Consider the following 15,766-nt stretch of genomic DNA (forward strand, 5'->3'; position numbering starts at 1 on the left):
GCTTATAAAGAAACTGGAATCGCTCTTGTTTTGGTTGTCTTGAGTTATCCTCTAATTCTAGTTAATTGCAATTCTAACTAGGTTTCTGTATATAATAAAATATAGATAGTTTTTGGGTTTGGTAACTTGTGCCCCATGAAGATAACATATCGTGTTTTTTTATTAAATAATACAAAGTTTCTTAAAAATATATATATATATATATATACATGTATTTTTGTATTTATGATTCATTAGAAATGATAAGTTTCAAAGATTGAATTATCTCATACGTGCCTCTCTTTTTTTTTATAAATAAAAAATTAATGTACAATCAATCAAACATACAAAGTCCACAAAACGAAACCTATGAGTTTGAGGCCTTAAGGGACCAGCCGTGACTCGTGAGTCTTTTAAGTTTTAGCCCAAGATCTCAAGCCCAATATTTCTAAGCGAAGAAGTGAAGTCCAATTTTGTAGTCCAGTTTTGTAGTCCAATTTTGTAATCCAATTTTGTAGTCCAATTACGAAGTATTTAACAGTTAAACTTACGAAACAGTTACCCGCACAATGCGGCGGTAGTGATGGAGAAGGCGATCTAGTGGTGTCGGTGATGGTACTATTCGTGGTGGTAACGGTGTCAATTAGTTTAGGTTGATATAATTATGATAGTGTAAATTTTAGAAAAGATAAGGGCTTAAAGTGTTAATTGTTAAAATAAAGGTTTAGAGTGTAAATTAATTCATTAAGGATCAAACATAAAAAGTCAAAGGCAATTCTGTTAATTTAAGTTAGAATTAACTAAAATAAAAAAAGGGTTTTTTTTGTAAAGGATAAAAAAAGTTTTTTTTTTATTTTATAAAGGATATAGATATAGATATAGATATAGATATATTTAAACTCTTTACAAATTACAAAATATACCCTTCTGTCTACACCCTACATACTCTCCCTGACCAAAAATCACTGTGTTACAGATAAATAAAAGAAATAAAAATTGCTGATCATCCCGTGATGTTTTCTACACAACTAGAATCAATATTTACAGGTAATTTAACACTTCTTCTTTTTTTTTTTTATAATAAAAAAAAAAGAGGGATCATGAATCATAAATTTAAGTAAGTCCAGATAAAAACATTTGCCATAAACCCTAATCTAGTAATTTTAAAATCAATCGATTAGGTTTGGCCATTGTTTGATACAGTTTAATAATTTGTTATAAACTGCTGGTATTAGCTCGAACATAATTTGACTTAAAACCGCTTTGATCGAACCCATTTGATGCGTTATGTTTCACACCTGTTTATCCATTATCCAGTCTGACACGACCCACCCATTTTGCAGCCTCTGACTAGAATTGATGATCATTTATGTCAAGTATTATGTAACGGTGACGTTGAATAGAGATTAGAGTGTATTCGAGTTATTTTCGGCTTCTTTTTTACTTTACGGAAATAGAATAAAATGCAAAGCAGGGAATCGGTTTAATAGTAATTGCTCGCTTACTTAAAATGCATGTAAACAAACTTAGGGACTACAGTTGATGTCACCGATCTATTGTAATGATTAAGTAGGTTAAACTGATATGGAATTGGAAAAAGAATAAGTTGTTTCTTGTTTGACATACGGGTTATTATTTTGTATTCCTACTAGTAAATAGAATTATTTGTCAACTGTGAATTGATTTGAGAGTTTGGACCGACATATAGCAGGTAGTCGGTGATGAAAGAAAAGACAACATCCTCCCCACTTAAACGTATTCTAGTGAGTTGTGGCGCTCAGGTACAATGTTAAATAAAGTTTCAAAATTATGCTTAGGTATTCGATATTTTTGTTTATTCTATTTAAGAGTTGCTGTTGATTGCATAATGACACTAAGATTGTGTTTCTGTTGAATATTGGGTTATGTAGTCAATAGCAGCGCAAAAACGGTGCTATAGCGGTTATCGGGGTTCAGGCAAAATAGCAAAACAAATAGCAGTCCCGCTATAAGCGGTGATATTTACCGATAGCGGTCCAAATAGTGGTGCTATAGCAGTTTTTTTTTGGCCCAAACACTACATAATAGACACCAATTTTTGCAAGTATTAACTCTAATGTTTCAAAGATTGACACTTTTAACTTTTAAGCTTGACTTTTGATATTTTTATTAAGTATTAGTTGTTATATAGATATATATGTATATATTTATATACTGCGTAAAATTAAAATTACCGCTATTCCACCGCGATAACCGATATCTCAAATGCTGGTCCTCGACCAATATTTGATTCTGGACCGCTGTAACTACACAGGGTTTTGATGGTTAATGTTTGGAAAATGTTGCCAAGAAAGTAAGTTCTTCGGAAATATGAACCATCAGTTATAGTTTATGCACACATTTACAGTTTAAAGATTTATAACATTGCATGTAGTTGTAGTTTTCCCTTCAAAAAGTGTAGAGAATAGTTGTTGTTTACATTATTAATTTTTAATATGATACAAAATCATGATAATAAGAAAAAATGATGCACTTGGGAAGGAGAGATGGAGTCACACTCACTTAGTTCTCTAATGAGTTTCCATTATTCTAACTTTGAGTTCCGGATCTATAACTTTCCAACTGACAAGATATGTGCTCTTTAACGTCATTGGTGCTGTTTTTTCTCACTTAATTGGTACCGCCCAAATCTTAACATCACTATCATTGTTACACAAAGTGAATGTTTTACGTTGTTTAATTTAGTTTTTGCTTTTTATGACTTTAGTGGTCTAGAGAGCACAAAGTTGATCTCTGATTTAAAAAGTTTGGCGGAAGGCTAGGGTGATAGCAGGTAATAGGAATCATACGGCACATTTACATTACCCACCATTGACTCTTGGGTGGAGTGTTTTGAAGGGGAGGCATAAGATGACCAACTCTTTGATTAGAACATACGATTAAGCTTTTATAATAGCAATATTTCTAGGTTGAGACATCTCTCGCATGTACTTCTCAACCATCTCTTTACAGGGTATCCACTGTTTTGTGGGATAACTTATAATGAAATGCTTTGGCTTGCAAAAAACTTCTAGATCGCTCCTAGAGAGCCCATTAAATACGTGGCTTTAACTTTTTGTTTACAGAGCCCAATAAAAAAACGATGATGCTGCGTTATTCAACTTATTTTTGGCTGAAGCCAATATGCACAAAAGGTGACGTGACTAATAGAATTACCAGGCGTTAACTTTTGTAAGATATATTTAAATGTAAGATTGTACAGAAACTTAAAAACAGGAGCTTGAATAATTATATAAATTTATAAGAGGCCAGGTTGTTAAGTTATCATTTCCACTCTCTTGGCTTATATCTGCTCAGTTTTAATTAATTTATTTGATGGAATAGGACATATTTTAAAGTGAAATGAATATATATATATATATATATATATTTATATATATATATATATATTTATATACATTTAAGGGAGGGCTTAGCTACAGTAGCTATTTTGTCTTTATATGCCATTTTAAGATAAATACCATATTTGTTAAACAAAAACATAAAAGTTACACTTGGAGGAGTGGTTTGTGTACCTACCTTTGGGGTAGGAGGTCATGGGTTCGAACCCCTCCCTCCCCCCTTTCCTTTTTTATTTTGGTTTGTTTTTTTGCCTTTGCATTTTACCCTCTCTTTTTTTTCCCTTCTCTCTTTTTGCCCCCTCCTTTTTTTCCTTTTTCTTTTCTGCCCCTCCTGTTTGCTTTTTATTATTTCTAGCCCCTAACTTGATATAATTTTTGGTTTTTTCTTATCTTTTTTAACATCTGTTATTTATACCTTTTTCTACAATTTACACTTTCTTCTTTTATAAGTTTTTACATTGTTATATATTTTATTCAAATGCTATATATTTTGTTTGTAATCTTATTTTTTTATTCTTTTTTTTGCATTATATATTCGTTTTTAATTTTTAAACATTTGGTTTTTATAACTTTTTTCACATGTAACATTTGGTTTTTTATAACTTTTTCATTTCTTCCCTTTGTGTAACTAAATGATCAGTTTTTATATAGTTTCTTATTTGCGTTTTTATCCTTCGTTTATCGTTATGTATATATCACCGACATTACACGCGATCTACAATTTATGTATCGTTATGTGTACCGGGGCAACACCCGGGGTTAAAATTCTTGTTTTAGATTAATCTCAGACTGCTTTTTGATGAAGTTCTTATCATCTGAGCATGTCAATTCCTTTTTAGTAATATTATGTTAATGTGTTAATATATATAATTTCAGGCAAAAGATTACGGTAGTTGTGTTTCAGCTAAGGTTCCTCAAATTGAACGTGATATGTGCTTGAAAGAATTTCTCGCCTTAAAGAATTGCATGCAGAATGTGGTATTAATTGCTTCATAATATGGTCGAAAATTTTTTTTCATTTGTTTTGCCTTACTATAACCAACACCTTCACCAAATTTACTTATTTTATGCAGCTTAAAGGAAAGTGATAGATAAGCAGAGTTTTCCTTACAAAGTCCATATATCTTGGTACATTAGGAAAGGTCACAATACTTGATTTGATAATCTTGTTTCCTTTTTTGAATCAAATTGATGGATGGTCTTGTTTTTTATTTCTTCAGTGTCTTTGCTGCAGAGAAGGATTTACTTTGCTGTCAAGTTTAAACATCAAACGCGCAAAACAGGACTGTTTTAAATGTTTGGGAATACATCCAGATCTCTTTCCGCGAGTGGATTTGGTGGATCTAGTGGATTATCACATGCGTACATTCAGTATCCACCCTTAAAATGCAGAAATGATGAATCAAGAGGTTTATTTTATGATGATGGAAATAAGCTATTAATCTCACCAACCTCTAACCAGGTAGGTGCTGTATAGCTCTGTGCAAGTTCTTTTAGATGTTCATTTGGTTCTTTTACGTTCTTTCATTTTTTTGGATATGTTTGTAGGAGTTAAATCTTTGAGGTTTTTGACTGACAGGTTGTTTCTTGGAAAACTTCTCCCTTTACCTCTGATGTTTCTTCAACAACTGATACTATAAGCGAGGGTCCAATATTATCTGTCCGATATTCTTTAGATGCAAAGCTCATTGCTATTCAACGATCAAATCATGAGGTTCAGTTTTGGATCAGAGAAACTGGAGACACTTTTAGTCAGAAGTCTAAGTCTGGGTCTGATACAATATTGGGGTTCTTTTGGACAGATTGTGCAGTTTGTGATATCGTATTTGTCAAGACCAGGTAATTGCTAAGAAGTTACATGACAAGTGATTGATGGAATGAGTAGCCTAGTAGAACTTGTACTGGTACTCATGTGAGAGTTGTGGCCACGAGATATGCAAAGACTAATATTTGTTTTGTTTCATGTGAAAGAACGTCTTACTTCTATTTCAGTTTGACTTATTAAATTTATATTTGAATAACAGTGGACTGGACCTCTACACTTACTCACCAGAGCTTAAATCACTTGAGTTGGTTGAAACAAAAAAAATGAATGTAAGTTGGTACATCTACACACATGAAAGCCGCTTGGTGCTTCTTGCTTCAGGAATGCAATGCAAAAGCTTTACAGGATACCAGGTATAGACATACGACCACTTGTTTTTCAGGCATTCTAACATTGATTAGATTTTGTTTCTTTCTCATTTAACCTATGATAGAGCCAGCCAAGAAGTTATGGAACTTCTCAGTTGCGTTCAATAGTTATGTCATAGTCGATAACTCACATGGGTGAAACCGTCATATTCTAATAGATAGCTATACTAATGTGGTTTTGCAATTCTACTATTTAGACTATCATTTATCTTCTGTTTAGCTTTCCTCGGCAGGTGTAATTCGACTACCAAGGTTTGAGATGTCAATGGCAAAGGCAGATGTTAATAGCAAGCCTGTTCTTGCTGCTAAAGATGTTCATATCGTCACCGTGTAAGCTCTATATATATCTATTGCTTTCTGAACGCTTGAAGGTCCCAGATTCTAACACTAAGAATAACCCTGGTGGAAACACAGTTATGGAAGGATATACTGCTTACAAGTTGATAGAGTTGCAATGCTACTGCATTCATATAGGTTTTATCGTGATGCTGTTATCCAGCAGGTAATTATCCCATTGCACTATATTGAGAGCAGTTTAAAATATTAAAATGCATGCTGCCTGTCAGATTAAGTGATTCTTTCCAACTTCCTATCTGGTTAAAACATGCTAACCCTTACCTCATAAGAAGAAAACAAGGAAAATGGTTAGAGATCGAACTAAATATATATACGTTGTATGTGATTAGGTAGTACCGCATAAGCAAAATCAGATGAGCAATTATATTCATACAGGCTGTAGAAAAAGTGCTTCTGATGCTTAAAATGGTAATGACTTGATACTTAGATGTTTGGGTAAAAAGTTTCTTATTACGTTAACTGATAGGGTCATATCTCAAAGGGTTCGAAGGCTGTCAAGATATTGGATATCGGCATATCGTTAGATAATGGGTTACTAGTTTTGGCATTTTTTCCTTATATTCTGCAGTATTGTTGTACTGGCAAAGTGGGCTTTTCTTTCAGTTTAGATGCTGTTGTAATGTATGGCTTCTGGGATTGTGATTAATTTTTTTCTTTTGAGGCCCTGTTACAATTATCCCTCGGTTCTATTTCTTTGAGATTTTGATTGTGTCAGGGTTGTTGCTTGTACCTTGATCTTCCTTATTTTAAGAATATAATGGCTTCCCTAAGAAAATTTAGTTAAAAGAGGTGATAAATACGTTTCTTTTCTTTTTACCCTTGCATAATTAATTTTGTTGTGGATGATTATATGATCCTTAAATAATCAACAGTGGAAGATGTTCATCACTTCATTAACCTAACTATTATGACTTTATGAGTTGAAGTTGTGCACCCAGTCAAACCAGAAACACAACTTCAAGCACCTCATTAAAGGACTTCATCAGTTTGCCATTGATTTTATGCACGAGGATTTATTCAACAAAATTAAATCTTAACATTTGTGGCTCCACAATTAAGTGTCATTTAGACTATAGTTGTGTATATTGCATCTGACTATGGTGAGCTTGTGATGGAAATGATATTCAGGGTTGGTTTTGCTTTGTATAATTTGCATTCAGTTTCTGACTCAAGCTTTTTGTACTTGCCTATATTGTATTTTATATAATTGATCCTTCCAACAAAATAATCACACCTTTCTGTTTATCTTTCCGTAGGGGTCTCTGCCTATTTATTCCACCCAGATAGCTGTGAGTGTAGTTGACAATGTTTTGCTCATTCATCAAGTAGATGCAAAGGTTATTATATTATACGATATATTTGCTGATTCACGGGCTCCTGTGTCTGCTCCACTTCCTCTTTTAATAAGAGGCTTACCACGCGCCACTGTTGCATCTTCTCAAATGAGTAAAGACGCAGAAAGTTTAGATGCAACACTGCTAAATGGTACTTCTAATTTGTATGGTGATGACTGGAATTTTCTTGTTCCTGATCTTGTATGTGATGTTGCCACTGGGTATTTGTGGAAGATACATTTGGATTTGGAGGCAAGTTCTGATGTCTGTTATGTTTCATTGAAAGTTGTGATGGAAAGTTGTAATGTCCTGATCTTTTCATTTTATTTTATCTCCAACGATTGCAGGCAATTTCTGCAAGTAGCTCAGAAGTGCCGTTTGTTCTAGAGTTCTTGCAGCGGAGGAAGTTGGAAGCAAAGAAAGTAAAAATATGCTTTTAAGTTATGAAGTAGATGTATAAATGGGTCGGTTTGGGTTATATTGTTATCTCTAACCGGGGTAAACAAAATATGTTAGTAGGAAACAAGTTAAATGCGTCGAAAGTCACCCAACATCTTTTTCTAAATTCATTAGAAACCTCCTTAATAATTTTAGTATTGTTCGTCCGGACCAAATCGGAATGAACTTTAAACGAATGATAAGAATAATGGAACCGATATCTGGACTGATCTACTGGTTTAGTTCCGGTTTGGACTCAGTTCCAAGCTGGCACCACAAACAAACTTGGATCTTCGTAGTTTGAAAATTTTATGTTTAAGAGGGCGTTGGTTGAGATTTGAAAAGTAAGCCCGGTTTTATTCCCCTGTTCTGGACCAAACCAAGTCAAGAACCAGTTGTTTTGAAGTTATAGAAATGTGACCCCATTCATATATTTCTTAGACCAGATTGGTTTGCTATGGCCTCAGTTTGATTTTTTGGTTTTGTTGGTCTGGGTTGATTTTTTCATGCCCATAATTGATTTAGTTAAAAAGTTAAAGATAATTAATTTTTACACGGATTATTTGTAAAGAATTAAGACAAAGTTTTTGGACGAAGTGAATCGATTCAACCTCACCCGCCTAAACTGTCTCAGAAGATAACCTTTTACTGTTACCCAACCCATTTGACCTGCCTATCTTGAAAGGGGTCAAATGGGTTGGAAGTTGCGATAGCATCTTTTTATTTTTTTAATGCAATAAAAAACTCTAAGTCATTTTGTTCTTAAGTTTAGATTATTCTTGAAGTATTATACTCTTTGTAGTCATCTTTGACACACTAACAATTTTGTTAAATGGTTGAAACGTATCTGCCAAAAGTGTTTGTGTTGACCCGACCTGTGTTGACCCTACCAAAAGTTACAGGACATGCTACCCAACCAGTTTTACCTGGACATATGTCAGCCTTTATAAAATCCAATACTCAGGTTCTCTGTAATCTTCATATGAGACAATGGCAAGCTCTATAACTATCTTTTTCTTGTATGTTTCAGGCTAAACAATTGTGTCTTGAACTAGTTCGTTCTGTCATCATTGAAAGAAGACCTCTCCCTATGGTTTTTCGGGCGATAGATGTGTTGGTGACCTCTTTTGCATATTCACTCAAAACTGGTAGTTACTTGAAAGGTGGAATCTCAGAAAAAACTACAGTTTCTGGTGTACCTGAAAACAGTGTTGGTACTGGCACTAGTGAATCTGGTAAAACTGTTAGGGGAGTTGACAGTAGAACTGGACATGATTCCGGCTTTTCAACATCAGATTCTGAGGATAATGCTAATTTCAGGAAAGAGAAATCCAAATTTGTTGATGGTAATTATTCTAGTGGAAATATAGATGGAGAAAGTTCAGTTGGTGATGAAACTTCAAAATTTGGAGATTCTTCAATGAACCAACCGTTGAATGCTAATGTTCCTGAACAGAAAGAATCCCAAGTTACTTCGGCAGCCATTCCACCAGATGAGGTGTATAGCTTTGTATTTGCTCCTGCGGAGGAAGAGATGATTGCAGATTCTTCTTATTTGTTTGCCATCATTGTTGAGTTCATAAGGAGGTAATTGTTCTTAGCTTAATTTAGCAATTTGGTGCACGTTCAATGAGTTTAGTGTGGAAATATAACATGATTCAATTCGTAATATACACGTACCGTGAGATCCAGAGGAACCTGTAAAGGCATTAAACATGTTTGCCATTGATTTCGGGTTCCCAAAATAAGATGATTGATTTAGGATGGAGTAATGAATTCGGTTCTTATGAATTCAACAGAGAAGATGATGGACGAATTCTTTGATATGGGGGGGCCGTGATTAATTTCGTGATTAACCCTAAATTAGGGTTAATTACTCTCTCTATATATAAGAAGAGTATTTTCATATTAAGTCCCTCTGGTGTTTAATTCGTGCCTCATTAGTCCTCTCAAGTCCAATCACCTAATGGGAAACCCTATAATATGTCTTTAAGAGTAAATACGTCCATCGAATATTTACTTAGACATAGGGATTTCATTATCGTCAATTATCATATCAGGAATGACACATGATCAGTGACGGTCACACTAACGTGGTTCCAACATTTAGCTGTTTCATATGGTTGAAGGTAGTCACTTAGAAGTAGTTATCTTTTGTTTATAAGAACTGTGCATCTTATTTTAATCCTGATGTTAATGTTATATCCAAATTGTGTAGGGTCCTTCTCATGTCTGTGTTTTTGCAGTGCCAACTTGGAAAAAATAAAACTGCATCCGGACATCTATGTTTTGGCCGTGCGGCTGCTTGCCCGCAATGAGCGATACGCTGAACTTGGACTTTTTATCATGAATAAGGTATGGGGATTTTTAGGCACTTTGTGTGGAAGTGCTTACAATTTATTGTCTCTACTAGTCTTAATGCTCGTACGATGTATGAATTATATAATATATGATGATACAATTATATTTATATAGAGAATAGAGAATATGTGACTGTTAGATACCTAAGTTTGAATATAGATCCCTTCGCATATTATATAAAACCTCATGAATTGTATAATATAGTTGTTTAATTGGATGCTTAAAACTTAGCATATATGTTATCATTGAAGATAGTTGTATTCCGTATTGAGATATTAGTTGTTAACATTATTAATTTCATATATATGGAAACTTAGTATAACAATAATATATATATATATATATATATAGGATAGAGTTCAAATGAGAAGGTACCTTAAGAAGAGAAGGGAGAGAAGGTTCGTTTTTGATTTTTTTTTTAGCTTGTTTTTTTGAATTTTTTTTTCTTTTTTTCACTTTTTTCATTCTCTCATTAATTCACTAATTCCATAGAAAAATTCTAAAAAAATTTTAAAAATATTTTTTTTTCAAAGGGCGTAGCCCGTAAGCTATAGACGAAGCCTCTCGATCTATGGCGGAGCCATGATGGCTAAGGGCGAAGCCCGTTAGGTAGATCACCCCATCACCGATCACCTCCTATGACCTATCACCCTCTGTGACCTATTACTCCCACCAGCTACCCCTTATTAATATCCTTAAGGGTGAAGCCTATACCGTACTCTTAGATGTATAACTCACTAACTCGGGTTAGAAATTTTATTTTTTAAAATTCTTTTAAATTTTTTTTTATGGATTGAGTTACTTAAAAAAAAAGAATGAAAAAGGTGAAACAAATGAAAAACAAGCTTAAAAAATAAAAGCGGACCTTCTCTCCCTTCTCTTCTTAAGAACCTTCTCTCTGGATCTCTACCCTATATATATATATATATATATATATAGGGTGGCAATCAAATGAGAACCAACTTAAAATGAGAACACTTAAAAACTACATTTTGATGCATTAAAAGTTCATAAAACTTAGTGCTAAACTAATTATCATTATTTAAGTGTTTAACAACACATTGATCCGTCAAAATCGAAAAAATCACGTTTTTTGTTGGATGCATCATTTTGATAAATATGCAAACAAAAAACATGATTTTTTCGATTTTGACGGATCAATGTGTTGTTAAACACTTAAATAATGATAATTAGTTTAGCACTATGTTAGTTTTATGGACTTTTAATGCATCAAAATGATGTTTTTAATTGTTCTCACCGTTCTTATTTTAAAAGTGTTCTCACCAGAGTGTTACCCTATATATATATATAGGGAAAAGTTAAATTAGGGACTCCTTATTTAAGGGACTCCTTCTACCTCCTTCTCCGACCACCACCACCATCATCTCTGACCTCCACCACCACCACTATGATCATCCCCGACCACCACCATGATCCTCCGGCGACGACGACCATCTCCGGCGAGACTTACACATGTGTAAGTAACTTACACATGTTTTAAGTACAATTTTTTTTAGGTAGATCACCCATCACCGGCCACCCCCTATGACCTATCACTCCCACCAGCTTTGATTTATGAATATCCTCAAGGGCGAAACCCGCTCCGAATCATGATTTTTATTCAACTTACACATGTGTAAGTCTCGCCTGAGATGTCGCCGGAGATGAATATGGCCGGAGATGTCGCTGGAGATGATCAGTCGTGATTAGATCTGATTAGATCTGATGAAAATAGACGGTCTAGATCGAGTCCCTAACAGTTTCTAAAATAAGGAGTCCCTAATCTAACCCACCCCTATATATATATAATCTAAAGATTAGTCATTAGTATTTGATTACAATTAGGTAATTATGAATTAGGAATCTTAATTTAGTTATACCAAAGTGACACATGTCGTGCAAAGAATGCGTCAATTGTCGATCAAAAACCTTTTTTTTAAATTAAATCTAAAGATTAGTATTTGATTACAATTAGGTAATTATGAATTATGAACCTCTTTTTAATTACACCAAAAGTGAGTAGTAAGTGACACATGTTGTGGAAGGAATGCGCCAAGTGTCTATTAAAAAAATGCACCTGTTTTAGTATCTTGGTAGATTATTATTAGTATATGATATAATAATATAAATATAATGGTAAGTTAGTATTTGACTTTAAGTAGGAAACTTGACAAGTATAGATTAAAAGGACACATGTCGCTTAAATATTGCACCATGTGTCGATTGAAGAATACCACAATCCTGTTTTAGTTTATTGGTAGATACCATAATAACTGCAACCCTTAACTGGCTGACATATACTTATAGGTATAGGTGGCAATTTCTGCCTGTCTGCCTGCTAAATGGGTGAATTTGGACTATCTTATTTTCAGGTTAATTGTACTCCAACATCAAAAATTAGCTAAAAAGAATTGAGATAGTCCGATTTGGCAATAAGTAACCCAAGGTATTTCAAACGCTTCTAAATAGTTTTTCACTAAATTAAATTGTATTATTTGAAAATATAATTTTAGTAATCTTGTTTAATACATGTATGTATTATACATAAGCTTAAAACAATAAACAAAAAATTGGTGACAATCCCAACCTTCTCGAACCATTTTGGTCCTGTATCAAAAGCTACCTGTTGGAATAATCTTGACGGGTCAACAAGTCAAAGTGACGTTAATTAGAATGTGTCTAGTATGTAGTTTAATGTTTTAAGTATGTTTTATGTTCGGTTATTTAGCAAGTTATTTGATATGTTTTTTATGGTAGTTCATTAGGAATGGTACTAGTCTTGACCGGGTAAAAGGGAGATAAAAGAAAGTGGGAAGGTCATGGCAGTTTTTCTTTAGGCTAGTAGGTAGTTTTACTTTTTCTTATTTCAAGTATGTCAGCAGGCTTTATATATCCCCATGTTTTCATTTGTTGAACGCAGAGAAAGTTAGTTTGTATAGCTTTTGTTTTCTCTCTTTTCTCTTACACATTTAATATTCATATATCCATATAATAGTGAGTGTGTGAGTGTAAATAAAAGGGGCCTGAACCTACACTACCTGTTCTGACATGACTCTTATCATCTCATTATATGATCTTCTCATTTTGCCACCTCTAATTCTAGGTAAATGTGAATATCCTTCAAATATATAAAACTACCCTTAGGTGAGCCTCTATCAATAAGCAAGGTCACAGTAGCCATTTAGGTCAAGTTTAGCACACTCTTTAAAAAAATCAAAATTTACAGTTTAAAGGATGGAAGGTGTACTTTTTTAGACAATTGTCTTGAATCTCAAGATGGCATTGTTCAATTGCAGATAATTGAGCCCTCGAAGGAGGTTGCTCTTCAACTGCTGGAGGTAGGATGTCAGAACATCCAAATCAAGAAGTTGGGTCTGGATATGATGAGACAGCTCATGCTTCATCATGACTATGTCACGCTGCTTGTACAAGATGGATGTTATCTTGAAGCTTTGCGTTATGCTCGCAAAAATAAGGTTATTACTCTCGACCTTTATGTACACCATTATTTGAACATCTATGTTATAAATAGCAATGTATACCATTATATAAATGTCTGAAATGGGTTATTCTTGGAAATTAGCTAAAAAAATGTCAAATGGGTTTAAGTGTCCCCTAAGTGTATTTTTTTTATGTATAAAAAAGCCTCTACGGTTATTTAATTCAAAAGTCAGTCCCTGAAAAAAAATTATTGTTTTTGTTGTATTTAACATTTATAAGAAGATTAAAAGTACTTGGACAAAAATGTTTCGGTTAAACCCACCCTGACTTCACATGTTTAGACCCATACCAAAAGTTACCAATTTGAACATGTTAGTAAACACACCACATCCAAGGACATTGCCACCTACATGTATTTGTATCTTTTCTCCATGCTGGGAAGGTATATAACCTAAATGTCATATGGATTTTGCTTATGAATTAGGTTAGTACTGTCCAGCCGTCTCTGTTCCTAGAAGCAGCATATGCATCAAAGGACCCACAACATCTAGCTGCAGTTCTCAGATTCTTCCGCGATTTTATACCTGGTTTTGGAACCACTTCAGAACACAGTACTTACATTAGTGCTCTTTCTGATATGCCTCCATCAGTAGCTGTATAAGTTCCTCTCATCAATGGTTCATGATGACTGCTTTTTAGGATATAACTGGCCCTGATTTTTCAATTAGTTATTTTTATGGTGGAAATTTTAATACATATGAATACGTCAATAAATGGCATCAAAGTCGTAATTTCTATATTTTCATGTTACGATAAAAGTTGTGGCTTGCTAATGAGCAAAACATTAAGGAGCTTGTCTTCGGAAGACATGAAACTGAGTTATGCAGGTCTGTTGCCAAACAAAATTAATAAATTCAGTGGTTTTACAGTTTCACTCTTGCACAGATTTCAAAAATTGTTGTAGAATCATAATTCCTTCCAGGTAAAACATTATAAGTGTCGATATGGAACTAAAAGTGCTCTTTGCTATTGAACAATTTCACTGAGATCTTTAAATAGTGTATATAGAATCCTTTGTATTTTACGTTGCCAACTCCAATAGTTAGAAATATCTGACGTCATGGTATAAAGTTGATTTGATGAAACAGAAATGTAACCATTTGCTTCTAATGAGCGAGTTAGGAATCCAAATTTTTGAGGTATCAAAATATTTCCCTAAACTTCGATTGATGTTGCTTGTTTTCCATCATCTGAATTATCTGGCGAAGTGGCCCGTTTGTCTGCACTTGCTAATTGCTATACCGGGCAGTCTCCTATAAGATATGCATCTAATGATACTTTTGTACCAACCAGAAGTCACAATACTCGATCCTCAAAGTGTAGAAAATGGTCTTTAGTGTAAAAAGTTGCATTTTATTGGTAGAAATATAGATAAATACAGAATATATGCCTTTAACTCATAACTTTGTAACGAATACAAAACGAATTCCTATATATAGATTAGGGTAAGTATCATGGAATGTAACAAACTTTGGACGAATATTTATAGTAGGAAATAACTAAAGTTTTGTGTATTGTATGTAAACAACTTTAAAAAATATTTATTGTATGTAAAAAAACATATGTGATAACCATATAGAGGTGCCACTTATCTGATTTTAATTGGTTGAATACATTTTCTTACATACAATAAACATTATTTTCGAGTTGTTTACATACAATACACACAACTTTAGTTATTTCTTACTATAGACATTCGTTCAAAGTTTGTTACATTCCAAGATACTTATCCCTATAGATTAAATATTGTGAATGAGTTTTAGCGCCTTCTCAGAACTTTTTTTTTAACGGAGTAACATTTTTGTGGAGCCCCCAACATTCTTTTTATTTTATCATTTTTATGGGGCCCACTTGAAGTTTTTTTTTTTTTTTTTTTTCTGAACTTTTTTAATTTCTAAAATTTTTTTTTCCTATCTCTTTTAAAATCTTTACATCAAAAACTTTCTTCCTTTAAAAATTTTGTTTTTTTTAACTCCCAACCAATTGACTAATAAATGTTTATAACAAATGAAATATTTCATTGTCATATTATTGTTGCATATTATGTTCTAAAAGTGTAGTTTTGACATCGTGCCAATGTCAACAAGATTTTTTCTTTTTTTTAAAAAGCTTTTTTAGATTAAAAAATAACTTATATTTTTTTTCTTTTTCTCAGTCAATATCCATGTAACCGTCACAGTATATTCAGTCTTGTTCTAAAAGTGTAGTTTTGACATCGTGCTA

The 15,766-nt window shown here is 33.4% G+C and overlaps 1 protein-coding gene across 2 annotated transcripts; it reads left to right on the forward strand.

Annotated features, from left to right (window-relative positions):
• The first annotated feature begins 909 nt into the window (after positions 1-909).
• Positions 910-14,411, forward strand: LOC122578750 (regulator of MON1-CCZ1 complex). 2 transcript variants are annotated; one of them, XM_043750780.1, is made up of 15 exons: positions 910-1,026; positions 1,691-1,760; positions 4,236-4,337; positions 4,433-4,501; positions 4,580-4,821; positions 4,939-5,198; positions 5,384-5,537; positions 5,773-5,882; positions 5,967-6,054; positions 7,166-7,495; positions 7,591-7,665; positions 8,712-9,268; positions 9,928-10,036; positions 13,339-13,518; positions 13,968-14,411. In XM_043750780.1, the coding sequence occupies exons 5-15, from the start codon at positions 4,654-4,656 to the stop codon at positions 14,142-14,144; spliced, it is 2,208 nt and encodes a 735-aa protein (XP_043606715.1). In that variant the 5' UTR covers positions 910-1,026; positions 1,691-1,760; positions 4,236-4,337; positions 4,433-4,501; positions 4,580-4,653; the 3' UTR covers positions 14,145-14,411. The 2 variants fall into 2 exon arrangements, with proteins under 2 accessions (XP_043606715.1, XP_043606723.1); XM_043750788.1 differs by having other exon boundaries at positions 4,433-4,487.
• The last annotated feature ends 1,355 nt before the right edge of the window (positions 14,412-15,766 follow it).

The sequence above is a fragment of the Erigeron canadensis genome, chromosome 1, assembly GCF_010389155.1.
Source record: "Erigeron canadensis isolate Cc75 chromosome 1, C_canadensis_v1, whole genome shotgun sequence".
NCBI lineage: Eukaryota > Viridiplantae > Streptophyta > Magnoliopsida > Asterales > Asteraceae > Erigeron > Erigeron canadensis.

Bases quoted from the DNA above. Each gene is read 5' to 3' on its own strand.
- LOC122578750 (XM_043750780.1), top strand. From the start codon at position 4,654: ATGTTTGGGAATACATCCAGATCTCTTTCCGCGAGTGGATTTGGTGGA. The intron at 5,538-5,772 runs GTATAGACATAC...TCTTCTGTTTAG, and splicing joins AAAGCTTTACAGGATACCAG to CTTTCCTCGGCAGGTGTAAT. The intron at 13,519-13,967 runs GTTATTACTCTC...CTTATGAATTAG, and splicing joins GTTATGCTCGCAAAAATAAG to GTTAGTACTGTCCAGCCGTC.